This window comes from Asparagus officinalis, chromosome 3 (assembly GCF_001876935.1).
Source record: "Asparagus officinalis chromosome 3, Aspof.V1, whole genome shotgun sequence".
Taxonomy (NCBI): Eukaryota; Viridiplantae; Streptophyta; class Magnoliopsida; order Asparagales; family Asparagaceae; genus Asparagus; species Asparagus officinalis.
In genome coordinates this window covers 10,460,070-10,480,106 of record NC_033796.1, presented here as the reverse complement: position 1 = coordinate 10,480,106, position 20,037 = coordinate 10,460,070, and the positions used below count along the sequence as shown (strand labels likewise).

General features: G+C 34.4%; 1 protein-coding gene across 1 annotated transcript in view; it reads left to right on the top strand.

Annotated features, from left to right (window-relative positions):
- Window positions 9,270-20,037, top strand: part of LOC109832941 (ubiquitin-conjugating enzyme E2 2) — an 11,606-nt gene continuing 838 nt past the window's right edge. Inside the window, exons 1-4 of the mRNA XM_020400437.1 lie at window positions 9,270-9,507; window positions 9,592-9,617; window positions 14,167-14,256; window positions 14,450-14,538. Of these exons, the coding sequence (XP_020256026.1) occupies window positions 9,383-9,507; window positions 9,592-9,617; window positions 14,167-14,256; window positions 14,450-14,538 (330 nt within the window). The 5' untranslated portion in view covers window positions 9,270-9,382. The remainder of the gene's footprint in view (window positions 9,508-9,591; window positions 9,618-14,166; window positions 14,257-14,449; window positions 14,539-20,037) is intronic.

The following is a 20,037-nucleotide window of genomic DNA, read 5'->3' as shown; positions in this document are numbered from 1 at the left end:
GTATCAACACTTTTAGGTAGTTTCCAGTCGGAAGGATGAAAGGCTTGCAAGTTCACCGCTCTCTGTAATTGCACCTTTGGCCAATGAATTTGCTACTAATTTCCTTCTGACTGTCTTTTCCGCTTCAAGGCCCAGTCAGTCCAGCCTATAAAAGTAGGGGTTGTTCTCTCAACATCTTGCTCCCTATTGAACAGACCCGATCGGCATAGAACAGCTAGAAAGACGCGAGATAAGAAATTAAGCATACCAATTAGCTATTACTCAGTAAAACTACTTTAACTACAGTAATTTGTTAAAAAATAAATGCAATAATGTATAAAATGAACTTACAATCACAGGAATACAAGCAGCGACCACGTGTAGAATTGTTTTGCTCGAGGTCAACTTGTCCCTTTGCTGTTGCGATTCTTATCATAGAGTCAATCAAAAAAGAACACCAATTGTTATGAACAGAGCCTGATCACATTTTCCACAGAAGCTCACGTAGAATCCGCGTTGGTTGACATACGGATTGCTAACGACTGGTCATGCATGTTGTGACGAGAAACCAAACAATTCAGTTTGAAAAGAGGTTCAACATAGAGTCTGGCTTCGATACTATGTCATGCCACAAGCCCCTGGGTACTAATCATTCCAATCCATATCTGTCTCTTGATTGATCCTCCAAAGCATCACCCAATGATGACTTCCCAGTACTGGAGTCTGGATATAACCTCATCGCCAGGAGCGTACATCCATATCTATGTCGTACTCTTCCTCTGTGATACTTATTGATCCTCTGGCGTAGATAGCGCCAACGATTCACTGTCAAACGATTGCAGAAATCTGTACCCAACATATGAGCGCCAGCTTCGCTTTAATCCAAATTTAAAAGACCTCCAAAACCAGCAAGTCTAACCCATTCTTTTCTGTTGAGTCAGAGAGTGTCAAAACCCATACAGAGAATATACTTTGGGAAGCAGACACGCGTAATCCTAGTCAAACGTCCTTAGCTTCAGCTCTCACATTTTTTTTTAACAAATATCTACAGATGAGAAAAAAAACATTAATTAGATCGAATTTATCATCAGTTAATACCAAAAAACATAAGATGTTTAGTACACCAACCTTTTTCATCTTCTTCCTTCTTTTGTGGTTTGTTCATTTTCTTCATTCCTCCTACGCTTTGAGTGTTTCCTCGCCGCAGGGCATTATTTGGTGGTTTCGACGCTAGTCATCGTCACTGTTGTAGTCATCATATTTTCTTTTCACAACCTTCTTCAGTAAGGAATATAATATAATATATGAAAATTATCATCATTGAATACAACAATAAATTTAAAGATATTTATACCAGCAACTATGTTTACTTTAGTGAATCTTGGATTCAATGAAGTGAATCAACTATACTTTAAGGTGAATCGATGATGTTTAGTACACCAACCTCTTTCTTCTTCCATCCTTAATATGTGGTCTGTTCATTTTCTTCATGCCCTTGTACGCATTGATGTTTTCCTCACCGGGCAGGATTATTGGTGGGTGCATGAAGTTCATCGTTACAATCCCACACGCTGCTTTTGTTGTGCTTTTGATCTAGATCGTGTAGACCTGCTAAACAGATGGACAATTGATTTTTACTTGCAGCCCAGTCTTTTGAATAATGCCAATGGTGTCAATGAATCCCGCGATATCACTCAACTGAATCGTGTATATTCAATCCAACTGAATCGAGTATATATGATTTGAGCTTTGTATTTGGTGCTGAATCGGCGATTTTAAAGTACCAATACAAAGAATACAGTAAATTTAAAACCCTCATTTCCTAACTGAATCGGAGTAGATTTCACACAATGAACGTGATTTACAAACTGAATCGAGCTCGTCACCCCGCAGTGAATCGCGATTCACTTCAACTTGAATTCGTGTAGATTCACCCAGTGAATCTCGAACGATCACTCAACTGAATGCGTGATTTACAAAACTAATCGTGATTTACAAAACTGAAATCGAGCCGATTTCACAGTGAATGACGCAGATGGGTCACTCACACTGAACTCGAATAGATATCAACCACGTGAATCTCGATCCACTCAACTGACAATCGAGTAGATTCAACTAGAGTGCATATTGCATAATCCAGACCACAAATATTTACCGGCTATCCATTTAGAACAACATGAAACAACTACAATATAAAAAAACTTGACTTATTCTAACAAGATCAAAGGTAAAGTTGAAAAATTTTAAACCCTAAAATAGAACATGCAATCGCCATAACATTTATCATGTCAAAAAAAGTAATTCACAAACATGCCAAGTTAATTACTGTCGAAATTCCGGAACCTTTACTCACTGAATCTATGCAAAATATTCAAACTTTGATAAAAAATATAAATTTTTTAATACAATGGGTTTGAATGTTTTACCCCTTCTGGAAGACGAGAGGTTTTGGAGTGTTCGGAGTTGCTTTCTTCATCTCTATCGTGCGAAGTTCTTGCTTTTCGTCTTTCGTCGTTGGTTCGTATATGAGATGTTCGAAGAAACTAAGTGTGGAACGAAATCGCACGGAAATGTTGAAGAGCTTTAGTTGCTTCGCGTAGAGAGAAGATGAAACCTGTATCAAAAATACGTAGAACTGATCGTTTTTTTCCGGTCGAGAAAAAGTGTGCCGCCGTATTTTCGTAATAATTACGAGCCGGTTTCATATCAATCGCCGTCTTTTCTAAAATTACCCCTCTTTAGCTGTATTTGTCAACTGTTTGGCATTTATTTTCAATCCTGACCATTTTCAATCTGCCATTGATGAAATAGAATTGTAGGCGGTTAGGATTGTTTTTAGTTCTCTAGAGTTTTTATTAGAACCTCTCCCATATAATATATATATATATATTATTATATATAATATACTATAATATATATATATATATATATATATAATATATATATTATATATATATATATATATATATATAATATACTATATAGTTACTTTATACTATACTATATATTATATTATATATGATATATATATATATATATATATATATATATATATAATTTTGAATACTAGAATGTGAAAAATAAGACAATGTAAATTTGTATATATATATATATATATATATATATATAATATAATATATATATATATATATATGGAGAAAAGGTTCAAATACAAACTCGCTATCCTAAAAACTAAAACCTCTCTCTCCATTGGATCTAGATTCATCCAATGGCTGAGATTAAACCTGCGTGAGGTAATCTGGTAAAATAAACAGCACCCAAGAGAGGTAATTAATGCTTCTGTTGAGTTCTCCATTTCCCCATGCAATCTTACGACTCAGGCAACCCAACAGTCACAATAATCAGCTCTCGTTCATTCGTCCAGCAGCTTTCAATCGTGAAATTGTCCAGCAGCTATCTCGTTCATCGTCCTTCAGATCTTCAGCTCTCGTTCAGAAATCGTCCAGCAGCTCTCGTTCATCGTTCATCGTCTCTCAGCTCTCGTTCATCGGAAACGTCCAGTAGCTCTCATTCATCGTTCTTCAGCTCTCTTGTTCGAAGTCCAGCAGCTGACATTGCTCAACATTTTATGGAGATTGAAATGGAGAGCTTGAATTCAGGTGTGCATGTCTAGTTTTTTTCATTGTAATGGAACTAGATTCAGTATTAAAAACTTAGCCATATGACTTTATTATCTTGTAGCTTACATTCTTAAACATTTTATGGAGTTTTAAATGGAGAATTTGATGCTTGAATCAAGATTTTTTCATTTGTTCTAAATGGATAGTGGTAAATATTGGTGGTCTGGATTATGCAATATGCACTCTAGTTGAGTTTATCTCGATTCAGTTGAGTGGATCGAGATAAACTGGGTGAATCTACTATATTCAGTTTAGTGAATCGCGATTCACTGGATAAATTCGTCTCGATTCAGTTTTGTAAATCGCGATTCAGTTGAGTGGATCGATATTCACTGGATGAATATACACGATTCAGTTGAGTGAATCGCGATTCAGTCGAGTGGATCGAGATTCACTGGGTGAATCTACGCGATTCAGTTGAGTGAATCGCGATTCACTCGTTGATTCGACTCGATTCAGTTTTGTAAATAGCGATTCACTGGGTGAATCGTCTCGATTCAGTTATGTAATAGCGATTCACTGGGTGAATCTACTCGATTCAGTTAGGAAAGTGAGGGTTTTTAAATTTTTTCCATTTTCTTTGATCTTGTTAGAATAAGTCAAGTAATTTTTATATTGTAAGATGTTTTCATTGATCTAAATGGATAGCGGTAAATCCAGATTCAGTATATCAACACATATGATTGATGGTGTTTTTATTTCAGTTGTAGGGCAGAATGAACAATTTACATACCACATGTTATAAATGCCAATCGGAAGTGATTTTGGAGAAGATGGAATGGACGAAGTTTCCTATTCCTTTTGAATCACCAGTGGTGGTATGTATTGGAAACTCGGCGGTTAAAGCTGAAGTTAAACCTTTATCTAAACCAAAAGCTTTCGCTCACTAGAAGATGTTATGAGTTTTACCGGAGAGTATGGACGTAAAAGTGGGGTTTGAGATCAGACGGCATACGGAGAAGAAACATGAGGACGTACAGTTCTTCTTAAACACATTGTTTGCATGTAGCAGCTGGCAGCAATGAATCAATAGTGGATGTTGATATTTGATGGTCTAGTAGCATTTTGAAAAAGAGAAGGAGAACTGTATCTAGTAGATGTGGCTTGCAAAGGCTAAGGTCGTATTTAAGTTTGATGGTTTGAAGGATATAATGTTCTCTCATTTGTTGAGAGCATTCTCATTCTTTGGTCTCCGGTAGTGGGAAACAATTTTTGAAGTCAAATAGAGTTCTCGTCTCGCACATAAGAAACTTGTATTTGATGGAGCAAAAAGCCAACATGGGGCCTAACAAAACATATAACTTTGCTAAAGAGTGTGTGGAAGTTATTCTAATGTTGGTGCTACTTATACGAGTTTAAAAATTGGAGTAGGGATGTGAAGCTTTATATTGGTGATCGAGAGATGCTCAAATGTATCATCGAGAAGTTCACGGCTAAGAAGGAATGAGTGATGGATTTTTCTATGATTATGCAGTCGATGAAGGTGGCGATTCAACTCTGGCATTTTGGCAGATGTATTATGACATTTCATCTTTTTGTTTAAAATTATAATAATTGACCTTTTTATTATAATAATCATGCTCACGTTATTTTAATAAAATTACATACAGTTATTGTATCTATACTATTGTAGTCTTTACATCCAACTTAATTTAGTGATGATCTAATTCTTTAAGGCCCCGTTTGGCAAAGAGTTAATGAATATGTGTTAAAGAGAAGGATTAATGTACTTAGCCCATTTGATAATCCGAAGGACTAAATTATTAACCCGTTAAATAAGTTTTATTTTAGCCCTTATGATCAGTTTTAGTATTTGGGAATAACAATGATTTTGACTATTTTCTTTATAATTAGAAGGGTTAACTCTTATTCCATCTAAATAGGAGTATTAGTAAACCCCTCATTTTGAGGGGTTAACTCATTTTAACCCCTCTAGAGGGGGTTAACTTAACCATTTTATATTTTTTATGTTTGGCAAATCATGAAGGGTTAACTCATTTTAACCCTTAGATAGATTTATTGTGTTTGGCAGGTTAAGAAGGGGTTAAGTCTCCTTAACCCCTCACTTAACCCTTTGCCAAACGGTACCTAAGTTTTCAATCACAATTTTAAAGGATAAGTAGGATTTTAACAATGAAGTTAATATTTTTTTCAAATACCATTTAATCATATTTATGATAAAAATCAAATATCTCTAGAAAAACTAATAAAAAATAGGAAAATAAAATCCCTACTTAAACTCCATTTAGGTGACAATTTTTTTTTCATCTTCCATTTTTTGCATTTAGTTTTTAAGTATATTCCACTTTTCAAATTTAGTTTCTAAATATATATAATTGAATTTCGTACCAAGAAAAGTGAATTGTAAAAACAATAATTTTCAACTGAATGATAAAAGTAATATAATGTGTTTGTCACCCTGCTGAGTCATAGCACAATATTTATATAGTTTCACGAAAATATTACATAAAAAATTTGGATCACCTCTACATGTTGAAAGCAATCTAAATTCTAAACACCTTACTAATAAATGTAAAAAGATTGGTTTTACCGTGCTATTAAATTTTGCATTGTATTTTTACCTCATAATTGGAGAGATTAACATTTCATTAGTTCAAAATTTTCATTAGTTCTTTGGAAATATTTGTCATAGATAATAATATTCAAAAAACTTATAGTGTTAATTGGAAAACTACTAGCTTCAATATTAAAATCCAACATGGCGTATATTGTCCTTTGAAGTTATAATAAAAAAGTAGAATCTAAATAATTAGATTCTTTTCAATCAACAGCTAATCGGAGAGAATTCAGATCCAAGGATTAAATACATACAAAAAGTAAAAATATAACTTTAGACGTTTAGGGGCTGTTTGCTTGCCCTAAAAAAGAAGGAAATCAAGGAATAGGAAACCTATTTCCTTAAAAAATTGTTTTATAGTTGTTTGGTTGGCTAAAAAAAGAAGGAAATCAAATAATAGGAGATGAGATGAGATGAGTTGTCACCATATTATTGGATGATGTGAGTGTTTTTTTAAGAAAAGTTATTTTGAGGTTGTTTGGTTGGTTAAAAAAGAAGGAAATCAAAGAATAGGAAACATATTTATTATAAATAGGTTCTTCTCTTGTGTTTGGTTCATTCTTAAAAATAGGAGATGAGATGAGATGAGATGAGTTGTCATTATATTATTGGATGATGTGACCCACACTTAAGGAAATCAATTTCCTTGTTTTTTTTGGAGGAAATGGGTGGAGATGAAATGGAGATGAGATGAGATGAGTTGTCACAATATTATTGGATGATGTGGGTGATTTTTAAAGATGAGATGTGATGGAGATGAGATGAGTTGGATGATGTGACTCATTTCTTTTGTTTGGTTTATTTTATTGGATGATATGAGATGAGTTGTTGGATGAAAATAATATTTTATTGGATGATGTGGATGCGTTGTTGGATGAAAATAATATTTTATTGGATGTTGTGGGTAAGTTTTAGGGATGGAAATGGTGAAAATTGTACTTTTGGATATTTCCAAACTCCAATTTACTCTTCTTGGTTTTTTGGAAACCAACCAAACAGCCACTTATTAAAGAAAGTTATATCCCACTGTCAATGTCACTTCTTTACATCGTAAATAATGTCGTCATTGGCATTTGCAGTATCTTTCAAAATATATCCCAATCAATGTAACTTTTCCTTTAAAAATTATCGGTTTGATAAGAAATGATATAGGAGTTATAGATAATTGAGAAATTAGTCAGGACCAGGCTAAAAATATTTTTCTTATATATAAAAAAGGACAAATAAACTTGCCAGCACGAGCGGGTGTCGCCAACGCGAGTGAACGCAAGCACATAGATTCTCCCCCATCACTCAAATAATTGAAATATGAATCTGATTCCATATTATAGATTTATAATCAAGGGAAATTTGTACTTATTATGAAAAAAATTAAATCTTTTTATTCTTCTTTCTTTTATTCATTTGTAGTTGGCCCTTTAAAATTTATAGATAGAATTTTAATACAGAAATTTCTACTAATTTAGATGCTTTTTTTTTTCTAACCATTGATATTACCATAAAAACTTCCTAATTGGAAAGTTTGATTAAGGGATTAAAATAGTGGATCATAGATATTATGACACTGCTTCAATAAAAAGATTTTAAAGAGAAAGAATTAAGAAAGAATTTTAAGCTAGATAACTCATTTTTTTTATAGAAACAAAGAGAGATTAAATCGGTAAACTTATATGGTGAAGAGTATACCACTACTATGCATGTTAGAAATAAAAAGGTTATTATAATTTTATCTGTAAATATAAGTTTTTTTTCTTATAACTGTCTTAAGAAAAGAATTAAGGAAATCGCCTAAATTTAGGGGTTGAATCCCTTTAACCATCTAAACAGATTACCTTAAATTTTTTTAATATTCATGGAAATAAAACATTTTAATTTATTTTTTCTCCATGTGCTATTTTGTACAAAAAAAATGCATCAAAATATTAAAGTGTCACAGATGAATGCCCCTAGTCAAAAAATCCAGACGGGTTATCTTTTCTCCGAGTCGCATAACAAATGATACTAAATTAAAACTCTTAGAGACTCTAGGATATTTAAGTGAGATCATTTACAAGCTTTGGAGCATTTATATTCAACTTTGAGTAAATAAGAGTACGTAAATGCACAAAGAGTGCTGCTACAGGGACCCAAAATATGGGACCAAGGGAGGGGACAAGTGAGGTGTCCCCTCCCTATTGCATAATGAGTTGGCATGACTTCATTATGCAATAGGGAAAAGACATCTCACCTGTCTTCTCACTTGGTCCTATATTTTGGGTGCTTAAGTCATTTTCCATGCACAAATGTTATAAAAAATTAAGGTATTTATCTTCAATACTTAAATACTTTGGGGCTTCTTTTTTCGGTTTGGAAAAAAGGTGATTTAAATGCAAGGCGGGTAAACTATACAGCATTTAAGTGCAATTAAGCCTTATATTTTTAAGGGGCTGTTTGGTTGTATGTTTTTACCATGTAAAATGATGGAAAGTGTAAAAAAGTGGGTCCCAATGTTAGTTTTCATCACTTTCAATTGTTTGTTTGTAGTTGTGAAAATAGTGTAAAGTGATTTCATATGCTGATGTGGCTTGTAAAGTGATTTCATAAAAAAAAGACATGATTTTAGGAGAAAGCTGACATTAAAGTCAGGAAAAAATAATTTCAACCAATATGATCATTTGAGTAGGGACCACTTTTTACACTTTCCAAACAAACAGTTAAAGTTACATTTACTAACCAAACAAGCAATTTATGATTCCAATGGAATCAAAAAAAAAAAATATAAAAGTAAAATTAATGAGGTGGACAACAACTTTCTAAGTTGCGTCATAAATACATAACTTTACCAACAACAACCAAACAGCCTCTAAGTTAGCTCTTCACGAGGAAGCACTAATTTAGATTAGGTTTTAGCATGGCTACATATTTCTGACACCCGCGTGCGTGCTCAAGGGAATAATAAAAGGTCAACAAGGTCAAGTAATTAATAGCGTAAAAATAAAGCTAGTGGCAAAAAGTGTAAATACTCATATAAATCGTTTATATATAATTCACAGCATTTTCATTTCTCACCGGTGGCCATTATTGAGCGACGGTTCTTCGTTTCTCTCTCCAATTTTGGGGCGAAGCACAAAATTAGGGAAAAAAGACACCGGGAAAGAGAGAAGTCGAAGGAAGATTGACTTGTGGATCGTTTAGGCTTGGATCGATGTCGACGCCAGCGAGGAAAAGGCTGATGAGGGATTTCAAGAGGTTGCAGAATGATCCGCCCGCGGGAATCAGTGGAGCCCCGCAGGATAACAACATCATGCTGTGGAACGCCGTGATCTTTGGGTAATTTTACATTTGATGTCGAATCCTTGGTTTGATTTTTGATTTTTAGGGTTTTCTGATGAACTTTGGGTTTTTGATTTGCAGGCCTGATGATACTCCGTGGGATGGAGGTGAGTTGTTTTTTCTTTTTCTTTTTGCCATACTGTTGTTTAGTTTTTTAGGGTCTGACGTTGAATTAGTTTTTATGCGATCAAAATTTTTGAGTTGGGGATGAATTTTCTCTTAATTATTTAATATACTATTTTTAAAAAAGTCAGAATATTGGATTTATTTTGGGGGTGGTTGATTGAAGCATTGTAAGATTGATGCATTTGCAGACATTAAGGGGGTGTTTGTTTCAAATCCTATAATTTTAGGATATAGATTTCACCATGGGATTTGAAAGCCATAGGTGTTTCGTTATGGATTGGGATTTCTAAAATATTGTTTGTTTCATTAATATTTTGGGATTTGGAATACTACAATTTGTAATATTTTGTTTGTTTCAAGCTCAAATTGTAGCATTACCAAATTCTAAATTTTTGTAATATGATGAATATGCTATCTTGGTGAGATTACCTCCCACAAAAAGATAAAATTGGGATTTGTCAAATCCTCTCCAATTGAGAGGTAAGCACACCCATTTATGGGATTTGTCATTGACAAATTCTAAAAATTGGGCATTTTTTGCACTTTTGGAATTTAATATTCTAATTTTTTTTTAAAACAAACACCATCTATGAAATCCCAAAATACAAAAAAAACTCACTTTTTGATCCCAAAACTTGTAATCCATACCAAATGCCAAAATTTTTGATGAAACAAACACCCCCTAAGAGCATCTGTCTGTAATGAATGTGGCTTAAATTAATTGTAAGGGAACATCGCTTCTAGCCAACCCACGCTTAGAAAGCTTGCTTTCCCTTGCATAGAAAAAGTCAAAACCCTCAATTGCGGACCCCAAAGAATCATGCATCTACCACCTTATCATCACATACATTTTGCATATCCCTAAAGTGCCCTCGCTATGTTGTCGCCCTCAACCTCTCCCTCAAGAGCCCTCTCTCCTTCCCTCACCTCAGTCACTTACCACTTCTGCTTCGCTGCCGACCACTCCTTTGTCACCTTCCTATGTCGTCTCCCTCTGTCGCCGTCTTCTCCTCACTCCACCTAAATTGATCCTCCCAAAGAGTGGAGTGATGGTGGACCCTGAAAAAAGGTGGAGGCAAAGGGAGTTGGCAAGTGTCAGCAGAGGAAAGGTTGGCAGCAGGCAACAAGGAATTAAAGGTCTTAATTGTGATATCTTTCAATCCAATTCTGTCACCTTTTAGCTATTAATGGTTACATTTGTTTTGAACTTTATCATCATTAATTATTGACTCTTATCTTTTTGTCTAGCTTGTTGCCTTAGCAAAATAAAGAGTTTTGTATTTAAAACTATGTGTGGAGTTTTGTTGTCTTAGCTATTAATTGTTGTTTATTTTGAACTTTATCACCATTTGCTATTAGTTGTTACATTTGTATACAACTTGCTTCCTTTAGCAAATTAAAGCAATTTTATGTGACAACTTTATGTTGTGTTTGTGACCATTAGCTATTAATTTTTACCGTTGTGCCTAACTTGTTTAATTTTAGTAAAGTAAAGAGTTTTATTTGAAATTAGTGTCGAATTCTGTCGCCTTTAACTATTAATATTTATATTTGTTTCGAACTTATCACTTTTAGCTGTAGATTGTTATCTTTATGTCTAACTTATTGCCTTTAGCAAAGTAAAGTTTTTTATTTGATAACTTTGTGCGGAGGGTTGTTGTATTTAGCTATTAGTTGTTACGTTTGTTTTGAGCTTTGTCACTGATAGCTACTAACTGTTACCATTGCGTACAACTTGTTACCTTTAGCAGAATAAAGATTATAGTTTGATACTTTTTTGTCGAGTCTTGTTGTATTTAGCTATTAGTTGTTACATTTGTTTTGAATTTTGTCACCAATAGCTATTATTGTTACCATTGTGTATAGCTTATTACCTTTAGCAGAGTAAAGATATTCAGTTTGATAAGTTTGTGTCTTGTTTGGTCGCCTTTAGCTGTTAATTATTACATTTGATTTGAACATTGTCACCATTAGCTATTAAATGTGACCTTTGTGTCTGACTTGTTAATTTCAGCAAAATAAAACCTTTAATTTGATAAATGTGTGTTTAGATTTGTCGCCTTTGTCTATTAACTGTTGCATTTGTTTGAACTTTGTCACCATTAGTTATTAATTGTTGTTCCTATATCTAATTCGTTACATTTAGCATAATTTTGTTGCCTCTATCAAATTAAAGTTATTTATTTGATAACATTATGTCGAGATTTGTCACTTTTCGCTAGTATTTGTTACTTTTGTTTTGAACTTCATTTCTACTAACTATTAATTGCTACCTTTGTGTTTAACTTGTTAACTTTAGCAAAATAAAGAGTCTTTTATTTGATAACTTTGTGTCGTGTTTTGTCACCTTTAGCTATTAACAGTTGTAGTTTCTTTGAACTATGTCATCAGTTGCTATTAATTTTAACCTTTGTGTCTGTCTAACTTGTTAACTCTAGCAAATAAATAGTTTTTTATTTAATAACTTTGTGTTGAGATTTGTTGTCTTTAGCTAATAATTGTTATCTGTTTTGAACTTTATCACCATTAAGTTATTAAATGCTACTTTTGTGTCTAACTTGTTATCTTTAGCATTGGTTTCGTCATCTGAGAAAAAAAATAAAGTTTTGTATTGAATTTGATGACTTTATGTCGAGCTTTGTCGCCTTTAGCTATTAATTGTTATATTTGTTTTGATTTTATCTTCACTTGCTATTAGTTGTTAACTTCGTGTATAGCTTGTTACACTTAGCATACTTTGTGTCTAGTATTTTTAGCTTTTAGTGCTTGATTGTTATATAATGTTTTGAACTTTGTCACTGTTAGCTATTAATTGTTACATTTGTGTTTTACTTGTGACCTTTAGCATAATTTTGTTACCTAGCAAAACAAAAAAGTATGTTATTTGTTAATTTTATGTCGAGTTTTATCACCTTTAGCTATTAATTGTTACATATTGTCACCTTTGGCAATTTTAAGAGCTTTATTTATTTTGTCATATTTAGATATTATCGTTAAGCTATTAATTGGTTACATATGCTCAGGAATTTGGTACCATTAGCTATTAATTGTTACTTTGTTTTTGTTACATTTGGCTATTAAAGGGTCCTTTATTTGATAATTGTGTCGAGTTTTGTCCTTTAGCTATTAATTATTACATATGTTTTGAACCTACTCATCTTTAGGTATTAATTGTTACATTTGTGTAACATTTACCTTTAGCATAATTTTGTTACCTTTAGCAAAATAAAGAGTTTTTATTTGACAACTTTGCATCCAGTTATGTCATCTTCAGCTAATTGTTATATTTGTTTTTGCTAATTACCTTTAGCATAATCTCTCACCTTTAGCGAAATAATGTCACCTTTAGCAAAATAAAGGGTTTCTAATTTGACAACTTCATATCGAGTTTATTCCTTTAGCTTTTAGTTGTAATATTTGTTTTGAACTTTGTCAACATTAGCTATTAATTGTCACCTTTAGCATAATTTTGTTACCTTAATCGAAATGGAAAATGTTTTATTTGATAACTTTGTGTTGTGTTTGTCACCTTTAGTTATTAGTTATTGCATTTCCTAAGAACTTTTTCATTCTAACTTATAAAGTTGAGCAAAATAAAGAGTTTTTTATTTGAAAACATTGTGTCAAGTTTTGTCCTGTTTAGCTATGAATTATTATCTTTTTTTTCAAACTCGCCATTTAGTTATTAGTTGTTTCTTTCGTGTCTAATTTATTACCTTTAGCATAACTTTGTTACCTTTAGCAAAATAGTGAGATTTTTATATGATTACTTTGTGTCGAGCTTTGTCGCCTTTAGCTATTAATTGTTACCTATTTCTATTATAATTGCCTCTAGCTTTGGGATGATTGTCGAAGGCTATGCCCTCAATTTGTTGTCGAATGATACTCTAATTACTCCTAGTACGCCTGTTCTCACAGAATATCCATGACATGACAGAATCACATTTTATGTAATCTCAGCTGTTATAAAATTTATTCCAACTTATATAATAGAGTTTGGCATTGTTTTCCCCATTGTTTAAATAACTCTGACAGTATCTACAGGGAATAAATGAGCTTTAGGGCAGTATTTACATCTATACGTGATGCATCTGATTTTCTCTCATTTTTACCTAGATGAAGACTGCTTAGTGTACTAAAGCCGGAGTTTTCTTACTCTTACTTTCACTTGATTAGGAGGCTAATTGGGATGTAGCATGTGATTCTTGTATGATATATGGTAACAACTGCTAGTTTTAAGATGCATGATTTGGATCCTAATAAACAGTAGTCTTGCATAATTAGGGCTGTATTTATATCTATACGTGGTACATCTGATTTTCTCTCATTTTTACCTAGACGGAGGCTACTTAGTTCTCTTGATTTGGAGGCTAATTGGGCTGTGGTGTGTCATTCATGTATTATATATGGTAACAACTGCTAGTTTTAAGATGCATGATTTGGATCCTAATAAACAGCAGTCTTGCATAATTTTTTATGGTCTCATAAAGTAGATTTCAGTTTCTTACCTGAGATTTTCTTATGATACAGGTACGTTTAAACTGACATTGCAGTTTACTGAGGATTATCCAAACAAGCCACCGACAGTCAGATTTGTCTCGAGAATGTTTCACCCAAATAGTAAGTTGTGAGATTTTCATGGATTCATGATGTCCAAATACTGATTGCAATATACGTATAAGGACACACACAATATAACACACAACATGCAAGTTATATTGCTTTGAGATGTACTTTCTAGATATTTTACATAGTACTAACTCATTACATAGGTGTTACGACGGTAATAATCTTATGTCCATGGCTTTATTAGTCTATGCAGATGGAAGCATTTGCTTGGATATCTTACAAAACCAATGGAGTCCTATTTATGATGTTGCTGCTATACTGACTTCCATTCAGGTATGCATGTGTTTTTATTCTTTTCTGTCTGTAGGAAGAATGAGCTGACCTGCTTTCTTATTCTAGAGTTATATAGATGTATATGTATGTATGTATGTGTGTGTGTGTGTCTATATATATATATATATATATATTATATATATATATATATTATATATATATATATATATATAGTTATTTGTGTTCCATTCCATTGAAATTTTTTTTCTCTAAATGTTGTCTTATTAGTTGTTATAATACATTGTCAAATGTTAAGGTTTTCTTTGACATTACTTAAATGAGTTTTTTTTTGGATTTCTAGAACAAGTCCTTAAGAAGAGTGCCACTTTAGTTGTTTCATAATTATTTTGAAGAAGCTTATTCAGATAAATACGTCTAGAGAAGCCTGAAGATGTAGCTTCTTGACTGCAGATGTTTTTCCTTTCCCTATGCATCTCCATGAGAAAATGCCACCTTCCTTGTCTCATGTATTGTTCTCCAATCTTTTAATCCATTTGTCTCCACTCTACCTTGGAAGTAGTTCTGTCCAGGCTTTAAACTCTGCTTAAAAGCGCAACTTAAATTACAAGCAATATTCACTTAGAAAAACTGAGCACCTTAAAAAAGTATCGATACATGTCCTTTTTGGTTAGTGCTTTCCTGTAAGTAAACATAATGGGTTTCCATTATTAACAAAACAACACCATGTGGACCTTGCAATAAGTCTCCTCTCTAATTTTTTTTGTCTACCTCTTTTTTTTCCCTTTTCCTGGGTGGGATTTCGAGTGTGTGGCGTTTGCTTTTTCTCTGTTTTTTTGTTGGGTTTGGAGGTGTTTTGAAAAGATGAGTGCATGTTTACTCATCCTTTCAAAATTTGAACTGTACAGTCTCCTTTTACTACTGTACCTGACACTTTCTAAAAGCTTATAATTGACAGACATGGGATAATTTCAGAGATTATTTTTTTGTTGCATGAGCTTGGTGTATTTAGCATCTTAGGTTAGGTAGGGGTGGAACCAAACAAGATTATTAACAACTAGTTCGTTATTTATTTGTCTAAGTATTCAATTATATTCGATTTGGTACTTCATTTAACACTAAATCAAGGTTTTAAATAGTGGCAAAACAGCTAAATGTACTAGCGGTGGTCCACCGCGCTGCTTTGGGCAATTGCGGTGACGAAAAGAGCTTTCTATATTTTTTTTGCTTGCAATAGCGATAAGAAGCGCGCCGATGGGGGAAAATGTGCTTTGCACTGCTTTAACCCGCTGTTTAAAGGAAGGTGGTTGATTGAGTTAGATATTTAGAATAAACCTGATCCGTACCAAATGCGAGCCAAATTTTTAATAAAACCAATATCATTCCCATTTCTCTCTCTACTCTCTAATATCTATCCAAAAAAACCCTAGACGTCGCAACCTCCTCTTTTCATTCCTGTTTCTCCCCAAATCTGCCACCTTCTTTCTCTCTTTAAAGGTCTCTCTCACCGCAAAATTATCCTCTTCAAAGCTCAATGCCAATGCCACCTCTTCTCAGCTCTCCTCTCACCATCTCTCGTCTTCACCTGTCGACAAAGTTCCTCAAGCTTCAGCTTCCCTCTCATGCTTCAGCCCTCTGCCGCCAAATTAGCCCTTCATCACATATTTGTTGAATTTTTAAGCTTAGGATCTCTATAAATCATCAAATATACATTTGTAGAATTTGTAGATTTTTCTTGATTTTTTCTTATTTTGTGAATACTTGTACATATTTAAACTGGTCCGCTATTTGACATAGCATTTTTTGTCGCTGTTGCACCAAATAGCTTTAGTGGTGCCTCATCGCTACATGATGCTATCCACGATCCGTTACCTTGCACTAAATGAATAGATTTTAGTATTCGGTTCATAACTGAATAGAATTTAACCATTGGATTTGTTTATTAAATATTTGTTTATTAATGGTTTAAATTAAGTTAAATTAATTTATTTATATGATAGTTATTTTTCTAATATTTTAATTAGCTAGTATAATATTACATATAGAAATTGGCCGCGTTGCGGGGTAAAATTAATATATGATATTTTTGAAGGTCATACATTTTAGACTTTAAAAAATAAAAGGCTAAAATACCAAATTGGTATATTTATACGAACGCTTTTTCCAGTTTGGTATTTTTAAAAACTCCGACGACGACAAGACATTAAAGCTCGTATTTTTGTCAATAAGGCACTTTTCTTAAAACTCCAGTGAGAAATTTTGCATTTAACCCCCTTATCTCCCAAAATTATTAAATTTGTGCCCCTCTCCTCCTCTCCTATTCCCTTCTCCCTCTGACCCCGCCGACACCTCTGACCACCACCTGACCATCCCCCACGTTGACTCGGCCCATGCCAAGCATGCTCTCGAGTCCAACGTTACCCGCAAGATCTTCCATGGCTTCGAGAACGGGACCTTCTACATTGACGGCTCCCTCTCCTCCCTCCTCCACCCCTCCGAGTTCCGCAGTGATTGCTTCTCCCAGTTCCGTGACATGCACCACATGGACCTAGCCGAGGTCCTCGGCATCCTCCTTAGTTGCCAATTCGGCAAGTTTGCTACCAAGAAGTACCTCTCCATGGTGCACCCCAAGATGGAGGAGTCACTGTTCGGCAGCACCGAGCAGAGGCGGTAGGTGATGGGCGGGGCCCACCCGAGGACAGGGTTCTATAGGGAGTACCTAAGGATGGCAAAGGTCGTGTGGCCGCTGCATTTGTTGGCGTTTGCGATGGAGCCTTCGCCGAGTCATTTTGAGGCGAGTAAGGGGGCGGAGTTTCACCCGGAGTATATGGAGAGAGTGGTGAGGCTGGCGGGGGGGGGGGGGCCGAGTCATGGATCAGGGAGCTGCAATGAAAGTGCATTGGGTTCTTCGGAATCTATGTTTAAGAGGCAGGTTGGTACTCCAAAATCCTTGGAGAAGAATGCTGGAGAATTGATGGCTGAGGATAGAATCAAGAGGAGGGAGATGAGGACGGAGGAGAGGAGGAGGACGATGGTGCGCTGGAGGGAGAGGGGAATGGGAGAGGAGGAGGAGGAGAGGAGAGAGGGCACAAATTTAATAATTTTGGTAGATAAGGGGGTTAAATGCAAAATTTCTCGTCGGAGTTTTGAGAAAAGTGCCTTATTGACAAAAAGTACAAGCTTTAATGCCTTGTCGTCGCCGGAGTTTTTAAAATACCGAACTGGCAAAAGCGTTGTATAAATATACCAATTTGGTATTTTAGCCAAAAATAAAATATAAAAACGAATTGCCAAACTTGAGTTTCAAACTATTTGGCAATTTAACAGACTTGTGATTTTAACAATCTTGTGATCAAACATTTATGAATATTTGGCAAATAGTTAAACATTAAACAAGTAGAATGTGATTAGCATTTTGCTATTCATCCCGAATTCAAATCCAACTCCATTTTTGATAAGTTAGATTGAATTTGAATCTGAATAACATAGTATTCGATTCGGTTTGATTCCACTCTACCTGTAGGTCTATGGATCTTTGGATTCCATTTTCGTTATGATGTAGATCTTTGGATTCACTGGCACATGGTGTTCTATGGGTTCATTGTACTATAGGTCTATGGAATCATTGGCACTTGTAGGTTGGTGTGCCATAGGTTTGTAGATCACTGGAGGGAGATGTTTTTCTGAGAAAAGTTTCGACAGGAGAACTGGAGGGAGAAGTTCCTTGATTTTATGTTTCCAATAGCTAACGGTAGAAGCCTTAGGAGTGATTGGAGTCTAAGGAACCACTAAGACTTCCAGACTGCAAAGAAGGGAAAAATAAATAAATAAATAAATAAAACAATGGAGACCAATATAGTAGTCATTCTAATAGTATGTGTAGGAGATCAGAGATAAGGTCTACTTGTTGGATTGTTGTGTTTAGGAGATGAGAGATAAGTAGGGGTGCAAACGGTTCGAATACGACTCGGGTATGATGTCATATTCGTATCCACTTACCATTCATGAATCTAGATACAAATACAAATATGACTCGGTAACTTATATCCATATTTCGCTAAGACGGATACGGATATGACACACGAATGTACATGTGGATATTAAACTGATATGAAAACCAAATAATGTTGAAAGAAATATAGATCATATGTTATGAGATAGTTCATTAATATGTTATATTTAAAAAGCTAATATCTCTTGATCATCAAATTAAACCTCAAATCCATTAATCTAAGAATTAAAATAATTAGAGTTGTATGACTAGCATGTATTTAGATATTTCATATACAGATCCGGATATTTCAATAGATGTGTGTGTGTTTCTGTGTTTATATATAGGAAAAATGTGTATGAGCTGGCTCTTCATTTTGCATAATGGGAGCCGCTTGACATGTGAGCCTCCTACTAGTCACTTCGTTTGGGGGCTCACATGTCATACAGCTGGCAGCCCATTTAAAATGGGCTGCCAGCTCATAGTCGGTGGCCTTATGAGTCACACACACATGGATAAAATGGGCTGCCAGCTCATAGCCGGTGGCCTTGTGAGTCACACACACACACACACATGGATGCACATATTCTTTTGCACCCCTAGACATAAGGCTTTTTTAATTGTTTTTTAAATGTAATATAAAAATTAGCAAATAACTAATATGATCTCATCTTTATACATAGAAGTAGAAATTGAAGCTGTCATCTTTATACATATACACCTAAGTAAGGCCTAGGCAATGTTAGGTGAGGCCTAGAATTCATCTATAAAAATTGCCTTATGTCTCATCTTCTAAACACGACCATCCAACAAGTAGACTTTACTACCAGAATGGCTACCATATTGATCTTCATTGTTTTATTTGCTTATATGTTTTCTTAATTTCTTTGCGGCCCAGAGGCCCTTGTGCTTCCTTGTACTCTGTTCAGCCTTAATCCTTCTGCCATCAGCTATTGGAAAAGTAAAATCAAGAAATTTCTCCTTTGTTTCTTCTATCAAAACTCTTCTTAGGAACACCTCTCGCTCCAGTGAACCTCACAGATCTATGGCATATCGAACTCGCAAGTGCAGTGAATCCCCAAATCTACAGCACAACAAATCAACAAGTGCTGATGAATCCACAGATCTACACTAGTCAAGTCTATCATGTTGGGTGAAGATTGAGATGGTGGTGATCATGTAGTATCAAAATGAAGTTGGCCTTCAAGTTCATAGCCTTGAAGCAGGGCTGTTGCTTTCGTTATATCTATAGGATGGTCCAAGCCATTAAGTAATCTTTTTAAACATGTAATGAAGAATTTGAAACAACTAGTGAAAATAGTCGTGCTCCATGCCTAGATCGATAGCCTTCTATTTCAAACTATTGATAGCCTTCTATTTCAAACTATTTATGTTGGCATGGCAGTAGGTGTTTTTAATGGTAGCATTATATTACCCAGAAAATGGAAACTACCTAGAAGTAGGAGAATGTGAACAAAATGGTAAGAATATTTTAGTTTCAATTTTTTTTTGGTTTGATTTTTTTTGGTGGGGGAGGGGGGTGGGGGGGG